The sequence below is a fragment of the Helianthus annuus genome, chromosome 12 (assembly GCF_002127325.2).
Source record: "Helianthus annuus cultivar XRQ/B chromosome 12, HanXRQr2.0-SUNRISE, whole genome shotgun sequence".
Lineage (NCBI taxonomy): Eukaryota > Viridiplantae > Streptophyta > Magnoliopsida > Asterales > Asteraceae > Helianthus > Helianthus annuus.
In genome coordinates, this window is record NC_035444.2 from 52,623,254 (window position 1) to 52,644,987 (window position 21,734).

The following is a 21,734-nucleotide window of genomic DNA, read 5'->3' on the forward strand; positions in this document are numbered from 1 at the left end:
TCCAAACTAGGGCGTCCAGTAGATTGCAACCTTGCTAAGTTGTTTTGTTATATCGGGTGTGCTTATTATTATATCTTGGATTGTAAGATATTAAGCCAGGTAAATACGCTTAACCTATTTTCCCTATACGGGCTTCGGATACGGTAAATTATTACCGCTTGGTCGGGTATGGGATCAATGTCGGATTGTGAGTAAAAATCCGCATAACCCGTTTTAATCTGTTTTGCTTGATAACTTAAACATTGGGGGTTAATGCGACCGTGTCTTGGATATCCCCGACCCATTTAATTTCAAATGCCCACGACTTAAGCACGGGGTGTAGGCATACACCCGACAGATGCTAATACTATCATAAAATATTTTTCTACCCATATTGGGGATGCCCTTTATGGGTTAAAGTGGCGTGTCGCTTAATCTTGTTATCGGTGTTTAGTATTGGGACCCATATGTATTGACAAGCATGTAAATCTGTATACAAGATATCTTTATATTTTCCTAAGTTATTTATGAAAATACATATGCCTAGTGCACTTAAAACAATTTTGAAATATTTTCAAAATGTGTCGGTTATTTGTATTTACCAGTGAAAATTGACATATCTTCAAAAGACTAAGCACATGTTACAAGGATACGTAATAGATTAGAAGTTGCCCGATAAATGCTTAAGTGAAATTTGCAACTCCATGCATTGAAGCCTAGTTGTCTGCTTACATAATCATTTTGTTTTTTTCGATCCGCCTATGATCTTTTGATACATTTCCGTCTGTATATTATTTTGAACATCCAGACATTATAATTTATAACAGTATTTTAATTCCCAAGACTTCCGCGGTGTTATTTAGGTATCTTGATATCAACTCATCATGTACCCCAAGTCCGGACCCACCGGGAAATACAGGGTGTGACATGACTGGGCTAGATGCCCCCGATGATCGACGTTCTACTACAGGTTATTGTTTATTTCTTGGGCCCAACCTTATCAGTTGGAGTTCAGAGAAACAACATACAGTTGCTAGGTCGAGTACAGAGGCTGAGTACTAAGCGCTTGCTTATACGGCTGCTGAGTTACGATGGATTACATCTACATTGCATGAATTACATATTACGATAACATGTCCACTATCTCTTTGGTGTGACAATATTGGAGCTACATATCTTACAGTCAACCTGGTGTTTCATTAGTGCACCAAACACTTGGAGATTGACTTGCAATTTATTCGTGATATGATTTTGGCGGGTATTTTACATGTTCGATATGTTTCCACTACGCTTCTGATTCCAGATATTTTGACCAAAAGATTGTTTGGTGTTCGTTTTAACAGCGTACGTTCTAAACTTCACATGGATGCTCCTCATTGAGTTTGAGGAGGCATATTAGAGTGTGTATTTGTTTTGTATATATTTGTTAGTTCTCCTCATTCAGTTTGAGGAGGCATATTAGCGTGTGTATTTGTTTTGTATATATTTGTTAGTTAGCCTAGTTGGCATGAAAAGTTAGTTAGGTATTTTCAGTTGTAGTATATATAGATTTATTTATCATGTACGATTCCAAACAACACAAAATAGTGAAATGAGAAAATGCCTATTCAAAGTCTGATTTACTTTACGTATTATCCATTATACATGATCTGGATATTTTCTTACCTCTAAATGTCATATTATTTCTGTTAAAATATCATTCGACAGAATTCTAGAATTGGACCAATCTCAATTTCTAATGAACAATGGTGGCCTTTCAGTGACGTATTAAATTGCCAATGATCGTTGGGTCTCCGGAATGTTGAATCGGCACTTTTGAAAATTTGAACGACCCTTTTTTGACCAATGCTTGTCTATGCATACCCTCTAGGTTTAGGTTTTTTCTTTTCCGTGATTGAAAGTTTTGAAACGCTTTATCTTTATATCCAATTCATGTAAAAGGCTAAGGGGCTGTTTGTTTAGATCTTAATGGAGCTCTTGATAGTTCAGACTTCTTACTAGTTGAGCACTTAATGATTTGTTTCGTGAGCAGATGTCTGAATGGTTCAAACATTTGTCTCTGAGTGGTTAAGTATTATACTGAGTCCGAATGATTAAGATCTATAATCTGAATTGGTCAGACATTTGTTTCTGAACGGTTAAGCATTATACTGGCTCTTAATGGTTCGACCTCTTACTGGTTTGGCACTTAATAGTTCAAACCTCTTACTGTTCAGCACTTAATGGTTCAGACCTCTTATTGGTTCAGGTTCAGCACTTAACCATTCAAAAGTTACCAAACAGCCCCTAACAATTACAAGAATTCTTCCAAGTTGCATTTTTATCCCTACAAAATACACGATTATGCTATTAATTATTTTGATTTTTATTAGTTAATTATATAAGTACAAGTGAATCAAAAATGTGCCATTGGCATTTTATTGTTGGCAGTGGGGTAAAATGAAAGTGGATGCGCATGACGAATACCATTCCCGTAAAGAAATGAGCACTAAACTAGTAGATGTTATAACATGTAAATATAAAATGAGATGATCAAGGCACTTACTACTTTTGATGTCCAACTAGCTAGCCTCACTTAACTGACTAAAATCGGTCACAAAGTACAGGACTTTGAACCGATACTTTGATGATAGCTAATTGAAAGTTTAACTTTCGCGGGTCTGGTAACGATTAAGGACTTATACTTGAAATTTTATCTTGTAAAGAATAATCTTTATAGTGTATGAAAACTAGAACATAATAACATATGTTTCACTTAATTTTTTTGTATGAAAACTAGAATAATCTTTATTGCGGTTTTGTTGACGTACTCATCAGGCTGTGGTTAAAGATCAATAAGGTTCGATGTACAGATTCAGGATTCATGGTAATTGAAGGTAGTTTGCAAGTGTTATACATATACAATTTTGATATTTTCCCTTTAGGGGATTTTGTCACGTTTATGAAATTCGGAGGCTTCGTTTTGCAAAGTGAAAATAACTAGGGAGTGTAAATGAAATTTCCTTTTTTCAGTATCTTTACACGACCATCGTAATCTTATAGGAAAGCATGTAGATAAGTAGCAATAGTGGTATACATTTTAAAAACAATGACAAGAAAAAATATATAAAAGGGGGGAATGAAAGGGACCTTCCATAACAAGAGCATTGTAGTTTATCCACAAATACAATAATATTAAATAATAGAGATATTATCACCAATAGTTTTTGATTTTATTTTCCCATATTAGGCATTCTAGTGTTAGTTTGAGCATAGTTATACATGTTTAGAAAATAAAAAGTAAAAGCTATTGTTTTTTTACCTTAATCAAAACGCGTAGTCTAATTATAGAAACTAATTATCTAAAGCTTGAAACTAAGTCTCTGTAAAATGCTAAACTCTAAACTTTAAACACGTAGTTGCGATAGATACACCAGTGATACAAATATGGTTTATACGACTCAAACATATATACCTAGACGCACGTCTTGTCGTGTTAACTTTATATGTTGTAGTTTGGAAACAGAATATTGTTTATGTGACTCAAACGTATAAAACAAGAGAGTATGTTCGCCAATACATGTTAGTGGGAAATGATAAAAGATACAATATGATATCACCCTTGTTTTATGAAAAGATCACTTTGATTGATTGGCTTTACTATTTGAATATACAAGTGGTGGGAACTTTTAAAATAATAAAGTAATTAAATGGGTATCCATCCCTGATTCCATTAATGACAGTGGAGTTGTGGAACTTGTGTATAGAGAGATGATTGTGCTAAATTGCTTCTCTTACTCATGACATGCAAATGCATGAGCCTACTACCATACTATATATAAACCCTAGTAGTCCATTCACTTCTGCTCACCCAAAACACACACAAACACAAACACAAACACAAACACAAACACAAACACAAACACAAACACAAACATAGAGTTCAAGAACATCAAACCAACATGCAGTTTGAAACACTAAAGCCTTATTTGTATGTCATATTCTTGCAATTTGGGAATGCAGGTTTGGTCATAATTGCCAAAGCTGCTCTTAACCATGGCATGAATCACTATACTTTTGCTACGTATCGAAACCTCATTGCAGCCCTTGTTATTGCTCCTTTCGCTCTCATTTTCGAAAGGTCGGCTTTATCTCTCTAGATTTCTCATTCTCCTATATACACACACATATATTTGACAATGTTGTAATGACAGGAAAGGGAGGCCAAAAGTGACCTTTTCAATCTTCCTCAAGATAATGCTGCTAGGCTTTTTAGAGTATGTTTCTCGCTCTCTTGCGCCTAATAACGTCAGAAAGGATTTAGGGTTGTTGATATATTGATCAACCGATATTTATCTTCTTAATTAAATACATGTATATATGTATAGATATATATAGAAGTGTAGTGAATTACAAGATAATAGAAAGTTAATAATTATTCTAATATTCAAACCACATATAGAGTAGCAACAGTGGCGGATCTAGAAAATCCGCCAAGCGGTAACGTTCTATAAAAAAGCGGTAACGAAATCGAAAAAACGTCAATTTTTTTCCAAAATTTACACTAATTTTACACTACCGCCGGAGCGCCAAGCGGTAGCGGGCGCTCCCCCTTACATTGAAGTAGATCCGCCCCTGAGTAGCAACCAACAAACAAATTAAAATAATTTGTAAATAAAAAATAATAACGAGTATAATAAATAATAAACTCACATAGCAAATGCTTTCTTGATGTTGAGCATTTTGCATATTTTTTTTTATATAGGCCGGTCGTCGACCAAAACTTATATTACGCGGGGATGAAGTATACGACCGCAACTTTTGCGGTCGCGATGACCAACATAATCCCTGCCATGACGTTTCTCATGGCTTGGGTATGCAGGTAATGTTTCTACACTCTACATGTTCACGTAAACACTATTGTATACATTTCAATATCATCTAAGTGGGAAACATATATATTTTACATTTTATACCCATCAACCTTTTTACTTGTACAAAAATGGTCCCTCTTTAATTTCCCCATGCTATAAACCACTTGTTATTTTTGGGCAGGTTGGAGAAGGTCAATATTAAGAAAATACATAGCATTGGGAAGATAGTTGGGACACTAGTGACCGTAGGGGGAGCAATGATAATGACCATTGTTGTGGGGCCTACAATTGGTTTGCCATGGACCAAGGGTTCAACCACTGCGCATCAGCAACAGTCTACGACCCATGTGAGCCCTGGAGACAATATCAAGGGCTCGATGATGGTCATAGCCGGCTGCTTGTCATGGAGCTGCTTTTACATTGTCCAGGTTTGATGTTTCCCAAACTCAAAAGAGGCCACAAAACCCACTAGACTTAGTTTCAAATAGAGCTTGAAATGAGCTAGTCGGTCAGCTTGGTTTTGTATTTACGTTAAGGGGATGATACCCTAGTGAAGTTTTATTAAACGGATCAAAATTGCCACCTCTAGTTACTATCATTGGTAACTAAATCGCTAAACAAATGAACTTTGTTTTTTTTCCACAGGCAATCACATTGAAATCATACCCTGCGGAGCTCTCTCTTACAACGCTAATATGTGCGGCAGGGGCATTGCAAGGGGGTATAGTGACTGTAATAGCTGAAAAGGGTAATAATGAAGCCTGGAAGTTACAATTGGATGCTGGACTTGTGACTATGGTCTACGGTGTAAGAAACTTGCGAAAACAATTTAATGCTAGTTGAAAGATTACTTAATTAATTTTATATATGATCTCTGATTGTGTTTAAATGCAGGGTGTGATCTGTTCAGGATTGGGTTACTATCTTTCTGGAATTGTCATGAAGACAAAAGGGCCAGTTTTTGTCACTTCTTTTAACCCTCTATGCATGGTTATTGTTGCTATTTTAGGATCCATTGTGTTGGCTGAAAGTTTAAACTTAGGAAGGTATATCGGCATCAACCTTGTACCGAATCGACAAACAACTCCCTTACTTGTTAACTCTAAAAAACATACCCAGTATAATCTCACTGATAGCATAACTATTAGTGGGGTTTGGGGAGGGGTGGGGGTAAAAATATTCTCTATCTCAGAAGATAAAGAAACTGCTCCCGCTCAGACCCACTGGCCAGAGAAAACCTTTTTATTAATAACAAAAGGACACTTGGGTTATATATGTAAATAACCAACAAGGTGAATGTTGATTTTGCAGGGTTGTTGGTGGAGTTGTGATTGTTAGTGGACTATACTTGGTGATATGGGGCAAGAGCAAGGATGAAAGTCAGTCAACTTCCAAATGTGACCCGAATGAGCTTCCTCCGGTTGATCATCAAGAGATACCGATGACAATTACTGGTACGAGATTTGGAAAGAAGGATAACGATGCCGTTGCGATAGCAATACCTAAAATTAATGGTAAATAGAGTGATGATTTGTTCGTTACAAATCAGTTGTAATATTGGCCTTTCACTTCCCTTCAGAAGTTTTTCAATGGAATATATTGCAAGCAGTTTCTGATTTCTGGATAATGTTACAGTTTTTTTTTTAAATTACTTTTTACTACTATACCACGGTAATATGAGGAGTCAAACTACAATAAAACGATACTGTATACATCTATTAATCGAAAATTTTGGACACAGGTGGGTCAAGTAAAAGGTATTAGAGGACGTAAATATTACGTAAATATTAGAACCAATGTTTTAGGAGATACAGTTGTATTTTGAATGGTTTCCTTTTTATCTTGTATCTTCACCCTTAAATAGGGTCGTCATTATTGAATAGAGACACAGAAAAACATTACAAGAACCATAAACACTTTTATGGTATCAGAGCTCTCGCTCACCAAACCCTAGCCGTCACCGTCAATTTTTTTCTTTTCCCTGTTACGACAGTAACCATGGCCGGCGACAAAGTCACCACTCCTTCTTCGGCCAACAGTGCTGACTCCAAGATCCACCTACATCCAGCATATACGGTAATAAACATCCAGAATAAGGTTCGCACTCTCGATGGCATCAAGGTAACGTACTCTTCGTGGGTGAAATTATTTAAGTTGCACGCCAAAGCATACAAAGTTTTGGATCATATTGACGGTACGAAACCGCCGGCAGAAGATGACGACACCTATGAAACCTGGCATGAGATCGATGCCCTGATTCTTCAATGGATCTATGCTACGTTATTTGACGAGTACTTGGTTCGAATCCTCGAAACTGATGCTACGGCATCATCTGCATGGCTCAAACTTGAAGGCATCTTTCTCAACAATAAGGGCTCTCGTGCTACGACTCTCGAACACGATTTCAGAAACCTAACACTTGCAGCATGTTCTTCGTTGGATGATTATTGTCAAAAACTTAAAGAAATTGCCGAACAACTCGGTGACGTGGGGTTCCCCGTAAGCGAGCCGAGATTGGTTATGCAACTTGTTCGTGGCCTCCCATCCGAATACGATGTCACCGCAGCCATTATTAACCAAACCTCTCCATCTTGGGATGATGCTCGTACTAGCCTTCAAAAGGAACAACAAAGGCAAGCTGCTCGTCAAAACCAAACCCAATCGGCCCTCGTAACTAAACCCGTCACCAACCCAAACACTGAATCCGCAAACTCCTCTCCTAATCCTCCAACCAACCCCCCTGCACCCACTGAACCAAACCGATACACCAACTACTCCCCAAACTCCTATGACTCCAACTGTGGCTACCGTGGTGGACGCGGTAGAGGTTATCGCAACGGCCGTGGACGTGGATACCGGGGCCGCGGTCAATTCAACAACTATCAATGGGGCCAACACCCTTCACCTGGCTATCAACCTACCTATGGCAATCAGCCTCCACCAGCCCCGTACCAAACCTGGCAGCCCCCACCGCCAACTCCATACCCGTCCCAGGCTTGGGCTCCCAACCAACAACCCCCACCATATCCATCGGCCCAATTTAACCAGGCCCATCTCTCCTATCAACAGGCCCTAATGCCACCCATGCAACAACCCTCTACCACAACCCAATTTCAAGACCCGGGTGCTTTTAACGCCCTTAGCCCAACCGATATCGGCACCGCTCTCTCTATGCTGCAAATGACATCAACTGACAACTCGTGGAACATGGACACCGGTGCATCCTCGCATATCACCTCTCATATCGGTAAGTTTTCCACTCCCTTGTCTTCCTCTTCTAGCACTATACTTGTTGGCAATGGTCAACACTTGCCGATTACAGGATCCGGATCCACCACCCACACCCTATCCAACAAAACCTATAAACTCAATAATGTTCTTCACTCACCCACTGTCATTAAAGATTTAATTTCAGTTCGTAAATTAACCCGTGATAATCAAGTTAGCGTTGAATTTGATCCTTTTGGTTTTTCTTTGAAGGACCTTAAGACGGGAACTCTCCTTTGCGCCATGACAGCACGGGGGACCTCTATCCGCTCACACCGCCCACCTATGCTTTTGTCTCCCCCGCTACTCCCACCCCGTTGCACAACCGGCTCGGTCATCCCGGTGCAACTATCTTACAATTTTTAGCTAGTCATAATTTTATTCACTGTAATAAGACTACTAGTCCGTCTATTTGTTCGTCTTGTCAAATTGCTAATAGTCAACGTTTGCCTTTTAATGATTCAAGTTCTGTTACTTTTGCTCCTTTTGACATTATCCATTGCGATCTATGGACATCTCCAATTTTAAGCAAAACAGGTTACAAGTATTATATGGTTCTTGTTGATAATTACACACAACACGTTTGGATTTACCCCCTTAAATTCAAGTCCAAAACGTTTACCACCTTTGTCAAATTTCACAAACACATCCACACCCAGTTTAACTACCTTATTAAAACGTTTCAATGTGATTTGGGTGGCGAGTTCGACAATCACAATTTTAAAAACTTTGCCTCCCAACATGGCATGGTGCTTCGGTATTCATGTCCATAAACTTCATCCCAAAATGGTAAGGCCGAACGAATGATACGGCGTCTAAATAATAATATCCGAGCTCTCCTAATTCACGCCCGCTTACCACCCTCTTTTTGGGTTGAAGCACTTCATACAGCCGTCTATCTTCACAACATCCTTCCTACGCCTAAGCTACAACACCACACCCTGGCTTTTCGCCTTTACCAACGCCATCCAACCTATGCCCATTTGCGGGTTTTCGGATGCGCATGCTACCCAAATGCTTCGGCAACCCAACCTCACAAACTATTTCCACGATCCTCTCGATGTATCTTCTTAGGCTACCCTCCTAATTTCCGTGGTTACCGTTGTCTTGATCCGGCAACTGGTCGTGTCCACATCTCCCGTCATGTTATCTTTGACGAGAACGATTTTCCCTTCCACGACACCACCCTACCCACCGGTTATCAATTCTTGGATGATGACCAATACCCGGTTCCGTTTCCTTTAAACCCGATTCCCACCTCATCTCCTACACCTTCACACCCACCTCCTCATCCCGTCTCTCCCTTGTCTCCCACAGCCTAACCAATGCCCCTTACAGGCCCATCCCAGCCCTTAACGCAACCCCCTGGCCCAGTTCACCCGACGGCCCAACAGCCTTCACCACCCTCCACCCCACCGGCCCAACAACAGCCTTCACCACCCTCCACCCCACTGGCCCAACAACAACACAACCACCCCATGATCACCCGCTCAAAGGCCGGTATCACTAAGCCCAATCCAAAATTCAACCTGACCACCTCTTCTCCTTTATCTACTATTTCTCCTTTACCTACTTCACCACAAAAAGCCCTTCTGGATCCTAATTGGCAGAAAGCTATGGTCAGTGAGTATAGTGCTTTGCAAGAAAATAAGACATGGGAACTTGTGCCTAGACCAATGGGGGTGCCTATTATACGTTCAGCCCGGTAGTCAAACCAGCATCAATACGTACCGTTTTAAGTTTAGCGGTCTCCAGACAGTGGCCCATTCACCAGTTGGACGTCAAAAATGCGTTCCTACACGGGAACTTGGAAGAAACAGTTTTCATGCACCAGCCACCGGGATTTGTTGATGGCAATTTTCCGGGTCATGTTTGCCAGCTTAAGAAGTCGTTGTACAGTCTGAAACAAGCCCCGCACGCGTGGTATACACGGTTTTCCACTCACTTACTATCGCATGGTTTTCGGAGTAGTATCTGTGATTCGTCACTTTTTATTTATCAGCGGGGCACCTCCACAGCATACCTACTTTTATATGTTGATGATATCATCCTTACGGCTTCGGATGCAACTCTCTTGACTTCCATCATTACCATGTTATCCAGAGAGTTTGCAATGAGTGATTTGGGTCCTCTACATCATTTTCTGGGCATTAAAGTTAAGCGACACTCAAACGGCTTGTTTTTATCTCAGTCCCAATACACTCGTGACATTCTTCATCGAGCAAACATGTCCGACTGTAAACCATGTGCCACGCCCTGTGATACGACCTCCAAATTGAGTGCAACGGATGGGGATCCAATTGAGGATGGCTCGCTTTATCGTAGTCTTGCTGGTGCACTCCAATACTTAACGTTTACGAGACCGGACATCACATATGCCGTTCAGCAGGTCTGTTTGTTTATGCATGCCCCGCGTGAGCCACATTTCGCATTTCTCAAACGGATCTTACGGTATCTTCAGGGCACCCTTGATTTCGGTTTACATCTCTCCGCATCCTCATCCACGGCCTTACTGCTTACTCAGATGCCGATTGGGGAGGTTGTCCGGATTCACGCAGATCAACCTCCGGATACTGCATATTCATGGGTGATAATCTCATCTCTTGGTCTTCGAAGCGCCAACCAACCATCTCCAGATCAAGTGCCGAGGCAGAATACCGAGGCGTCGCCAACGCTGTTGCTGAGATAAGTTGGCTCCGCAATCTTCTCCTAGAACTCCGGGTACCAGTTTTAAAAGCCACAATTGTTTACTGTGATAATGTGTCAACAGTGTATCTCTCGGAAAACCCGGTTCAGCATCAGCGTACTAAGCATGTTGAAATGGACATTCATTTTGTTCGGGAAAAAGTGCAAATCGGTCATATAAAGGTTCTACATGTGCCCTCCGCATCACAATACGCCGATATCTTCACCAAAGGCCTTCCACGTACACTCTTTGAAGAATTTCGTTCCAGTTTGAGAGTTCATCCACATGCCCCTCAAACTGCGGGGGACTATTAGAGGACGTAAATATTACGTAAATATTAGAACCAATGTTTTAGGAGATACAATTGTATTTTGAATGGTTTCCTTTTTATCTTGTATCTTCACCTTTAAATAGGGTCGTCATTATTGAATAGAGACACAGAAAAACATTACAAGAACCATAAACACTTTTAAAAGGACCCCACCTCCCCACCTATCTAAAATGCTCAATATGTCTACTTTTGGTTATGGTACTTGCCAGGCCCGCTCAACTATTTTGGTGGCTTAAATCAAATTAAAAATTCGAGACCTTTTTCTCAAAAAAAAAAAAACACTATTTGAGAAAAAAAAAAAACCCTTCTTTACCCGGGCTTGGGACCGACAAAATAAACTAAAAGGTTTATTGTTGGCGAAGTTTTTTTGTATTTTTATATATTTTTTGTATTTGTAAAGATAAGTTCAGAGCCCAAATATTATTATAATTTTTTTTTAAATTAAAGGCCCTATTAATTTGGAGGGCTAAAGCCCAAGCCTCAAAATACTTGGGCTTGGGCCGGCCCTGATGCTTGCCTACACACACTTGTATAAGCATCCGTACTGAAAAAATGGTACATTGTTAAGCTGATCATGATGCATAAAGAAAGAAGAAAAAAATTCATGTAACGACCATATTAAGGTACTAATTATTTTTCACAATTAACAAGTCGCAAAAGAAGCGGTTGCAAACTGAAAGCAAACATGAGACGGTAGCAAACTGGTCACAACACAAGCGGTCGGAAATTGTTCGTTCTAAAAAACCACGACACACAATTCCGGTTGCAAAACACATTACCCATGAAGATTTTAGCGACAACCTTTTCAGTCAAAAAAGAGTCGCAAAAGTTGCTTTGCGACTGAAGAGGGCACAAATGTGCAGTTTTTTGCATCATGAAGTTATGAATATAATCATCATCATCATCATCATACTCAGTAAATCTCACCAATAACAAAACTAAGGTAAAATTTGAAGAGGGTAAGATGTAGACAGTCTTACCTCTACCCTGTAGGAATAGAGAGGCTACTTCCAGTGAGACCCCCGGCTCGATAGTAGTTTTGCATCAAGCCTTGGTCATAAGGCACATAACACTCAACAATTGGGACAAAAGCCGATTCGTGCTTGTACCCCTTTGTCTTGGGTCATATCCATGCAGCCTTTGTTTCCGCGTATTCCTGGACACGAAGGTGTAGGGTAAGTATGCCATGTATGATAACAATACTTCAGCGTATTATTTGGATTCAATATTTAGTACATAACATGGTTAGGACTCGGGTGTAGGATGGTTGAGAGCATTAGAGAAGACGTGCGGATGTGGCTCAAACCTGGGGACGTAGTGATGCCGCTCTATTTAGGTGAATGTGGTGAATGCTTGATTTGCAAATCTGGAAAGACTAACATTTGTAATGTTCACCCAATTAACTTGAATGGTCTCATGCGTGACGGCACTTCAAGAATGTCTATGGCGGTAATCGGAGAAACCGCCTACCACGTCTTTAGTTGCGCCACATGGTCTGAGTACACGGTGTTTGATGTCAACTACGTGATTAAGGTTGACCCTAGGGTGCCTCTTCCCCATGCTAGTTTCCTCTCACGTGGCTTCACAACTGGCCTTGGTGCACCATGGAAGGAAGCCGCAGTCACTAAGGGTTCTTCGGTTGCGGTTTTTGGCCTTGATGTTATTGGGGTATGTGCTTTAATTTTTACTCCTACTATCCGTACTGAGCTATAAAAATAAATTTTTTAAAAATTATTAAAAATGTCTGGAAAAGTGTATAGCAAATTGCTAAAACAAGTTAAAAAAACATATATAAAAGTTATTTAAAAATGTGAATCAAAATCTATCGCATCCTACGGAGATAAATTGTAGGAAGTCCGCCGGTAAGTAGGGCTGGCAATTCTGACACGAACACGATAACACGATACGAACCTACACGAAGTTATCATGTTTCGTGTTTGACCTTAACAAGTTTTGTGTCTAAAACAGGTCGACACGATAAGACCTTATCAGGTTTCGTGTCTAAACAGGTTAAAACTCGTTAACCTGTTAAGACCCGTTAAATACATGTTAATAATTAAAAAAATAAAAGTATTATAGGTGGGTGTGGACATGGGGTCATTAGTTGTGGGACATTGGATGAATTATACACAAACACATGCGATTCTTTTTCCACAATCCAAACCCTAATCTTTACATCTCTCTCACAAACACCACCATCCCCAATTCGGTTCACAACTTCCCCAATTCAGCCGTGTTCGTGTCTTATACAGGTCGTATAATACGTTGGTAATTTTTTCGTGTCTTAACAGGTCATTTCGTGTAACCTGTTTATTAACAGGTTCGTATTCGTGTTTCGAAAATCTGCCACGATAAGATTTCGTGTCGTGTTCGTGTTTACATGTTTCGGGTCCGTGTCTTATCGTGTTCGTGTCTTAACAGATCGTGTTGACACGTTATGCCAGTCCTACCGGTAAGTAAGTCGTGCAAGTAGAACAGGTCACTTTGGGTGACCCACTCCCTGCTATCATGACAACCGGCGATCGTCACGGCGATACACCGATGTAGGTATCTGTGTAACGGGTCGTAAAGGCGACTCACCAGCGCCTTCGGGGATCGCGAACTGGGTGTCGCGAACTCCCCAGACCCAACAGTGCGCCACCAAGTCCACAACACGTCACTGGACGTGCTGATGGGTGCATCCAAAAATGCCTGGGACTCTGAGTACTCCTGTGAGTACAGACCCAAGGCAACGGCGAACTCGGGAAGTGTCATCCGGTGACTCTTCCCGCAAAGGGTAAAAGATATCGCGTGTGTCGTCAAAAAATGCTCTAAACCCCCACTCGGGTGTCCATAAATGAAAAAGTACATAAAAACTCTAAAGTAATCTCCCTGTGAGCCCGCTCTGCGGCGACATCAAATAAACGATCCCACAAGGAGTTAGCTGGAATGAACCCCCGGACCCGACCGATCGATCTAATATCGGTCAAAACCTGAATATCAATGGTCCGGGGCGCATCCAGCGCTATCTCTCGTAATCTGCCCAAAGACCTGTAGGCAGCCGTACCTCGGGGGATGTCGCGAACAAACTGCCCCACCTCAGTAAAATCGGGCACAACCTCCTCCTCCTTCTCCTCCTGTCCACGTCCTCGTCCGCGTCCACGTCCCCGACCCTGACCCTGACGTCTACGGGCCGCAACACCTGATAACTCAGCCATATCGTCTGTAAAAATAATAATCACAACTCAGAAATCATTATACGATTAGCGTTCACGTATTATACGATTAATGTTCTTGTATACGAACATATTATACATCTCATATACGAATCGTACACATCAAGTATAGGTTTCGTACGCGCAAGTATTATACGCACGTATACGCTACGTACACCTCAGATATACGTTTCGTATACACACGTATTATACGTCCCGTATACGCTAAAAATATAACAAACAAGGAATAAAATATAAGCTTATACGGTCGTATACATTGTGTACGATCGTATATAGCTTGAGTCTTCAAGAAGTATACAATCGTATACAATGTATACGATCGTATCTAGCTTGAAATTCAAGATGTATACGATCGTATATAATGTATACGATCGTATACACAGTTTGAACATTCAAGCGTTATACGATCGCATACAATGTATACGACCGTATACTCATGAATATTCAGTTTCAAAATTTTTATTTTTCAAATACAAACATACAATCTTAATTGTTACGCCTATGTACGCTATTCGATTCACTATACAAGACCATAATCTAACATGTTACGGAATCTGAAAGTATACCATACGAAAACGTACCGTATAAGAAGAATGAGAAGAAAACGTCACAAATGCCAAAGAATGCTATCCAAGAACGATCCGAGAGAAAAACGAAAGAACTTTTAGAGAATCTTGAGGTCGTATGGTAGATATGAGGTCGTATACATGTTATACGATCTTTTGTATATGTATACGTGTCGTATACAGGTATACGACCCGTATACAAACTTATATTATTTTTTAATTCGTTCGTATACATCATATACGATCTCTGTTTTCGTCTTGTATACGCAGGGCCGGCCCTGGGGGTGGGCGGGGAGGACCACCGGCCCGGGCCCGTGATTCCGAGGGGCACATTCAGAGGCGAAAGTATGATGAGTTTTTCGGTTTTTCTAGAGGTTGACCGTATATAATTTTGATATAGTAGCTGAAGTTTAGGGAGAAAAGTGAAATAAGTGTATATCTAATTTGTTTTTCGTCTTAGACTTGCGTTCCGGAGAGTCGGATTTAGTTGCAGAAATGATGGGAAGAAGACGGCAATGTTGTTGTCATTGGGAATATATATTTAGGTCTAACTTGTGTTTTGGGCTTTTTTTTAGTTTAAGCCCAGTAACAAACATTTTCATTGTTATTTCTTTCAAGATCCCTTTGATTATTTCTTTTTCAAAGAACAAATAAAAGTGTTCCATAATGAAGGAAACATTGCAATATTTTTTAAGTTTTGATCATTTATATTTTCTTTATTTTACTAATTTTGTAAACGATATCTACTTAGTTTATTCAACTTTATTAGTTTATTTAACTTTATCTATACAATAATATCGATTGGTAAACAAAATTATTGTAAACTATATAAAAATATAAATTGACTCTGACCCTTCGGTCAAAAATTTCGGGTTCGATAACTGGGCACATTTAAAAAGAAATCTATATTATATTTTTTTTTAAATAGTATACCCATATAAAACAACAAGTTATTGATAGGCTCATTTACAAAATAATTCTTAAATATTATAAGTTAGCCCATTAGGTTTAGTTAGCCCAATACTCATTTGATTTAAAAAAATAATAATAAAACAAGGAATCACAATACATTATTTATTGCTATAACTACCGTTGTATAAAAAATATTTTCATTATATATTTCGTTAAAACCTAAGGGCATATTTTTTGGAGCTTGGACAGGGCACCTGAATTCTCAGGGTCGGCCCTGTGTATACGGGTCATATACTCTTATACGACCCGTATACCATTGAGTATTTTCCATTTTTCTTAAATTACTATATGCGGAAGTGACGAAGATACAATCGGTATGTGTTAACGTTCATTCGTTTTAAACATTTTTTCATGTTCCATTTCAACAAGTTGCCAAAACATTAATATAACGTGTATATTCATCATTACAAATTGTCAAAACGTGAAATAACATTTTAAATTCATAGGCAACCTAAATCCACGAATTCCTTCGTCTTGTATTATTAACGATCTCATTATATTGGTTAATACGTTCCTGGTAATAGTAATACCAACTCTTTGCTGGCGTATTCCGTGTCGGTTGTCGCCAGTATCCTGACGGGGTTGGCATTGGATGTTCCCCTTCTAGAATAAAGTTATACGGCTCGTATAGAATAAAATGAACTGACAAAGGCTGCTGACACAACCTTTGTCAGTTCATTTTATTCTATACGGGCCGTATAACCTTATACGGCCCGTATACACTATGTTAGAATAAGATTTTATCATGTGGAATTATTACGACCCTTTCAATTACCTTTATATAAATTACAAGAAAATAAATAATGTTTTATTTTCTTTAGTCTATTTAATTTTTACATTTGTAACCCATATAATTTAATTATTGTATTTTTTTTCTTTTACTTTAAACAAATTGCTTTTCTACTCCTAAAAGTTTTTTTTTTTTAACGAACACATTAATACCGTTTTAGATATATTTTTTAACTTTTATTTTTCTTTACTATAACGAGCACACTTAAACCGAACGAGTTTATATCGTTTACCTTTTTTTACCTTTGTTATTTACTATATTGTTTTACCTTTTCTTATTATTTGGATGTTTAGAGCTAAGTTATGACGCAAATAGTATAACACATTTATATATCATTTTATTTAATTTTATAAATTTATTTATCGATTGTCATTGTGTGCTATACATTCTGAATTCTAACATCGTAAATGGTAACTACCAGCATAGTTTAATAATAACCATGAACGTGTACCCGTCATTTTCTGTACAAAAGCCCATGTTGTGGAATCACCCTCACTGCGATGATATTTTACGTATCATCATATTTTAATAATAACCATGGCCGGCCCTGAGGTTGGCGGGAAGGACCATCGACCAGTGTCCGATATTTCGAAGGGCATGGTATTCTAAAAAAAATCCGATATGTAAATGTAAAAAAATAAATTGATAGGGTATACACATACAAACACCAACATAGGCACACTTACAAAACTATTTTTATGGTTTATATTAGTTATTAGCTCATTGGCATTAGGTTTAGACTTTTAGTGAGCCCAATACTCAATTTCGTTAAGGTCTAGACGCACGTTTTTTCAAGCTCGAACAATGTACACGAATTCTCAGGGCCGGCCCTGATAATAACAAATCATGGCATTTAAAAATATATAAAAGTGACGCTTTTTGGTCAAAGGAATAAGGTTATGGCCACTTTAGAGTCTAGGAACTAACCTTTTTATTAAAGCAACGAACGTTTGCAAACATGGTGCATGCATAGGCGAAAATAAAGATGTTATGGAGTGGGGAGCATAAATTAAGCCACAACGTATGTCACTAAGCTTTAATAGCTTTATACAACAAAGTTATGAGAATCATAACCGCTTATCATGTTGATAAAAAGATACAGCATTTAGACTCATCCTTCATATTCAAGATATAATATAAAATCAAGCATTAAACAGGGCCGGCTCAATCGTTTTGGAGACCCAAAGCGAAACAAAATATTTAATGCCATTAAATATATCGAAAGTTTTACCAAGTAAGAAACCACTTTGCATACACGTATGTTTTCACAATAATAACTAGTTTTTTTTTGTCTCAGTTTGGTACCAAGTAACGGATTGGTGTTTGTCTTGGTGAATATTGTTAAAGGCTAAGCAGTATAGGTCGTTAAAAGGGCTGGTGTTCTGATGATACATACGAAATCTTTTCGGTTGGTGAGTAGTGAATTCCGCCATGAGAGATATGTATGGGTCATTTTGAAATAGAAAGGAGATGATCTCGAGTGTAAAAAACCGAAGATCTCACATCAATATATCCAAACAGACGTATTTTACGACCAAATCGATATAATCTGTTTACAAATCATCATCATCATACTCAGTAAATCCAGGGCCAACACAAACCATTTTGGAGGCCTAAAGCAGAAAAATATATGAGGGCCTTATTACAAATGTCCCACTATAAGCCTTCTCTCTTACTCGAGCTTCGGAGTGACAATATTTTAAAGCTGGTAGAGTTAAAAAAAATTATTTTGGTTAATTATTTTGTAAGTGTATAAACCTGCTTAGATTTATTTTATTTTGTTTACAAGTAACTGAGTTAATTTTATATAGATTATTAAGGGGGTGTTTGTTTTTTCAGAAAAAACCTCTTTTGACCTCTTATGTTTGCGCCGTGTAGACCACGCGCAGACATTTAGCTTTGCAGACCGTTTGTTTTTTAGAAAACATTTCATTAAAAAAATGTCGTCAAACCTCTGCGCGTCCTCTTGCCCAGGCAGACATGGTCCAATGTCTTCCCACCTCTTCCAACCCTCTCTCCACCCCTCTCATCCTAATCTCAAATCTCTGTCACTTTTCAGGTCTATTATCGTCCATCCTCTACAGAATCTCAAATTGAAAACCAATTTCACCAAAATCCCCTTAAAACTGAACATACATATGGATGTGGATGTATATCAATGTAGATCTGTATATGTATAGATGGCGATGTGTATGTAAAAGGATGTTTATATGGATGTGTGTATCAGTTTATGTATGGATGTGGATGTGGATGTGTAAATGTTTATATATGGATATGGATGTATATATGTATGTGTATGTGTATGTGTATGTATATGTATATGGATGTGTATGTGTATGGATGTGGATGTGTATGGATGTGCATATGTATGTATATGGATGTTTTTGTGTATGGATGTGTATATGAATGTATATGGATGTGTATGTGTTTTTGTTTCGACGTGGAACTATATTTGTATGGATGGCGATCTGTACGTATATGGATGTGTATGTTAGTATGTGTATGTGTGTGGATGTGGATGTGTATGTGGATGCGTATATGTATGTATATCGATGTGGATCTGTACGTGTATGTATATAGATGTGTATGTATTTGTCTATGGATGTGTATGTGTGTGTATATGGATGTGTTTATGTATATAGTTATGGGTCAGTACATGTATGTATAGCGATGGCGATGTGTATGTATACGGATGCGTATGTGGATGTATATGTCAGCATATGTGTGGATGTGGAAATGTGTGTATATGGATGTGTATGTGTATGGATGTGGATGTGGATGTATGTGTATGTGTATATATATGGATGTGGATGTAGTTTGAGTATGTGTTTGGATGTGTTTGCGTATGCGTATGTATATGGATGTGGATGTGTGTGTTTATGTATGGGTATGTGTATATCGATGTGTATATGGATGCGATTGTGAATGTGTATGTATGTGGATGTGGACGTGGATGTTTATGTGTATATTGATGTATCAATATGTGTATAGATGTGAATGTGAATGTGAATGTGTATGTGTATGGATGGCGATGTGTCACTTATGAACGAAGACGCCAGGGAACTTGCTCCTGCAAAAGATGTCTCAGACCCGAATTATAAAAAACTTTGGACGCCTCTACATCGGTTCCGAGAACTTATTTTTAAAGAACCCTTTTATTCTATCTTTGATACCCACCGAACATTCCAAAATGAAACCGTCTTTATATATCTTTATATGGTGCATATTTAATTTAATATGAACATCATATGTGTTCCTATATTCTCCAAAGTCTTTATTAAGGCTTTTTCTTTTATAATACTTTAAATATTATTTAATTTTTATATTAGATTTTTTATTTGTTGTAAATAAATCATTTTAATTATAAATAAACATGTTAATATTTTTATTATAAATACTTAACATTCAATAATAAAATTAATAATTTCTACTAGCATGGGTTAAACATTTAAATAACTTAAACTTAAACATAAAAATATATGGACTAGGCCTACTATTGTAACTTATCAGTTCCGTTATTTTTTTTGGTTATTGAAAATGGTTATCCGAAACGAACTGAAATTTTTGGTTATTAAAAATCCAAAAACCAAACCGTTGGTTTTTGTTTCGGTTTAATTTTTTCAATTATTTTAGTTACGATTCGATTATTTCAATTTTTTGCTCACCCCTACTAACGTGGCTATTTGGCCCAACCCAAGGGTTGATTGCCAGTCGGGAAGAAGCCAAAAAAGTGTCGTTCATTTGAAAAAAAAAAAATTGTAGTAACAAATTTATTTATAAATAACACATTTGATTATTACTTTTCAAACCATTTTTCATACAATCACATCCTTTCTCATACAATATCACCAATACATCGAGCTCAGATGAGTCTTCAACTGATTCGTTTTAACCTAACAATCAGCTTTTAGCAAAGATGGCTAAAACTTGTAATATTTTCGTTTAATGTGATGTGTTTTATTTAATGTGATTGTTTTTTATAGTATTTGTTTATTTTAAATGTTTGAATTGAGAGATGGACATTTCACATGTGGATTGAATGAAAAACACTAAGGGGCATTTAATTTGTGGAATGATTTGGTATTGTCATTGAAATTTGTATAGGAATTAGAATTTGAAGGAACTGGATTTGGAATTTAAACATTCCAATTGAAATTGGAAATTGTTGGAATTGGAATCCCAATTCCATTCTTGCTGTGTTTGGTTGTCAAATGAATTGGAATACATCACCCCGGCACCCACAACAACCAGTTCGAGTCGAAACGGTTCGCATCGAAACGGTTCGCGTCGAAGTGGTTCGATTCGAAACGGTACGAGTCGAAACAGCTCACGTCGAAACGGTTCGCGTCGAAACGGTTCGATTCGAAACGGTTCGGGTCGAAAAGGTTCGGGTCGAAACGGTACGCGTCGAAACGGTTCGCGTCGAAACGGTTCGCTTCGAAACGCTACGGGTCGAAACGGTACGGGTCGAAACGGTACAGGTCGAAACGGTACGGGTTGAAACGCTGCTGGTCGAAGATTCCAATGAATTTACTTTAATTTCTTCACATATCAGAAGAATTTTTAATTCCTTTAGTTAAAGGAATTTGAAGGAATTCATGCCTAATTCCAATTCCATTGTCAACCAAACACATGAAGATTGGAATCGGGATTCCACTTCCATCAAATTCAGTGAACCAATCATCTTAAGAGATGGAATTCAAATTCCAATTCCCTTAAATTCTATTGAATTTCTGCGAATCAAACGCCCCCTAATGTGCTATTCAGGGAAGGGAATGGCAGGGATGTGAGAAGAGATAGATGACTCCTCACCTCAGTCTTCATTTTTATTTTATTTTATTATAAAATGATCTTTTAAAGATATAAAATCAGTTTCACTTGATGCCAGCTATCTGTTTAACGATTGTTCCAAAACTCTAACTCATATTTCATATGCCCAAATAAGTCTGTAACCATAGGATAAAAGTCAGGCAACGTAGAAGATAAGTATAAAGTACAATGACAAAGTACAATGTATCAACTATAATTAACGATTGTGAGATCTTGGAGTTGTCATTATCAAGAAAACAAAAACC

At 38.3% G+C, this 21,734-nt stretch overlaps 2 protein-coding genes across 3 annotated transcripts; one reads left to right on the forward strand and one right to left on the reverse strand.

The window, feature by feature from the left end:
• Window positions 1-3,811: 3,811 nt before the first annotated feature.
• Window positions 3,812-6,459, forward strand: LOC110894978 (WAT1-related protein At2g39510). Its single transcript, XM_022142240.2, has 7 exons — window positions 3,812-4,099; window positions 4,173-4,235; window positions 4,724-4,840; window positions 5,014-5,260; window positions 5,478-5,639; window positions 5,727-5,878; window positions 6,144-6,459. Exons 1-7 carry the CDS (start codon window positions 3,921-3,923, stop codon window positions 6,352-6,354), a joined length of 1,131 nt encoding a protein of 376 aa, XP_021997932.1. The 5' UTR covers window positions 3,812-3,920; the 3' UTR covers window positions 6,355-6,459.
• Window positions 4,492-15,396, reverse strand: LOC110894979. Of its 2 annotated transcripts, none has more exons than XM_022142243.2 (3): window positions 14,913-15,396; window positions 14,163-14,318; window positions 4,492-4,593 (listed from the first exon to the last, which is right to left on the reverse strand). In XM_022142243.2, the coding sequence occupies exons 1-3, from the start codon at window positions 15,133-15,135 to the stop codon at window positions 4,529-4,531; spliced, it is 444 nt and encodes a 147-aa protein (XP_021997935.1). In that variant the 5' UTR covers window positions 15,136-15,396; the 3' UTR covers window positions 4,492-4,528. The 2 variants fall into 2 exon arrangements, with proteins under 2 accessions (XP_021997935.1, XP_021997933.1); XM_022142241.2 differs by lacking the exon at window positions 4,492-4,593 and adding an exon at window positions 11,905-12,272.
• Between the last annotated feature and the right edge of the window lie 6,338 nt (window positions 15,397-21,734).

What these genes read in the sequence shown, in the direction of transcription:
- LOC110894978 (XM_022142240.2), top strand. Translation starts at nt 3,921, where the DNA reads ATGCAGTTTGAAACACTAAAGCCTTATTTGTATGTCATATTCTTGCAA. An exon ending in ATGCTGCTAGGCTTTTTAGA is followed by an intron (nt 4,236 to 4,723) that starts GTATGTTTCTCG and finishes TTTTTTATATAG; the next exon opens with GCCGGTCGTCGACCAAAACT. An exon ending in TTGTGACTATGGTCTACGGT is followed by an intron (nt 5,640 to 5,726) that starts GTAAGAAACTTG and finishes GTTTAAATGCAG; the next exon opens with GGTGTGATCTGTTCAGGATT.
- LOC110894979 (XM_022142241.2), bottom strand. Translation starts at nt 15,135, where the DNA reads ATGATGTATACGAACGAATTAAAAAATAATATAAGTTTGTATACGGGT. An exon ending in CTTCTCATTCTTCTTATACG is followed by an intron (nt 14,319 to 14,912) that starts GTACGTTTTCGT and finishes TTATTTTTACAG; the next exon opens with ACGATATGGCTGAGTTATCA. An exon ending in TGTTCGCGACATCCCCCGAG is followed by an intron (nt 12,273 to 14,162) that starts GTACGGCTGCCT and finishes CTTCGTGTCCAG; the next exon opens with GAATACGCGGAAACAAAGGC.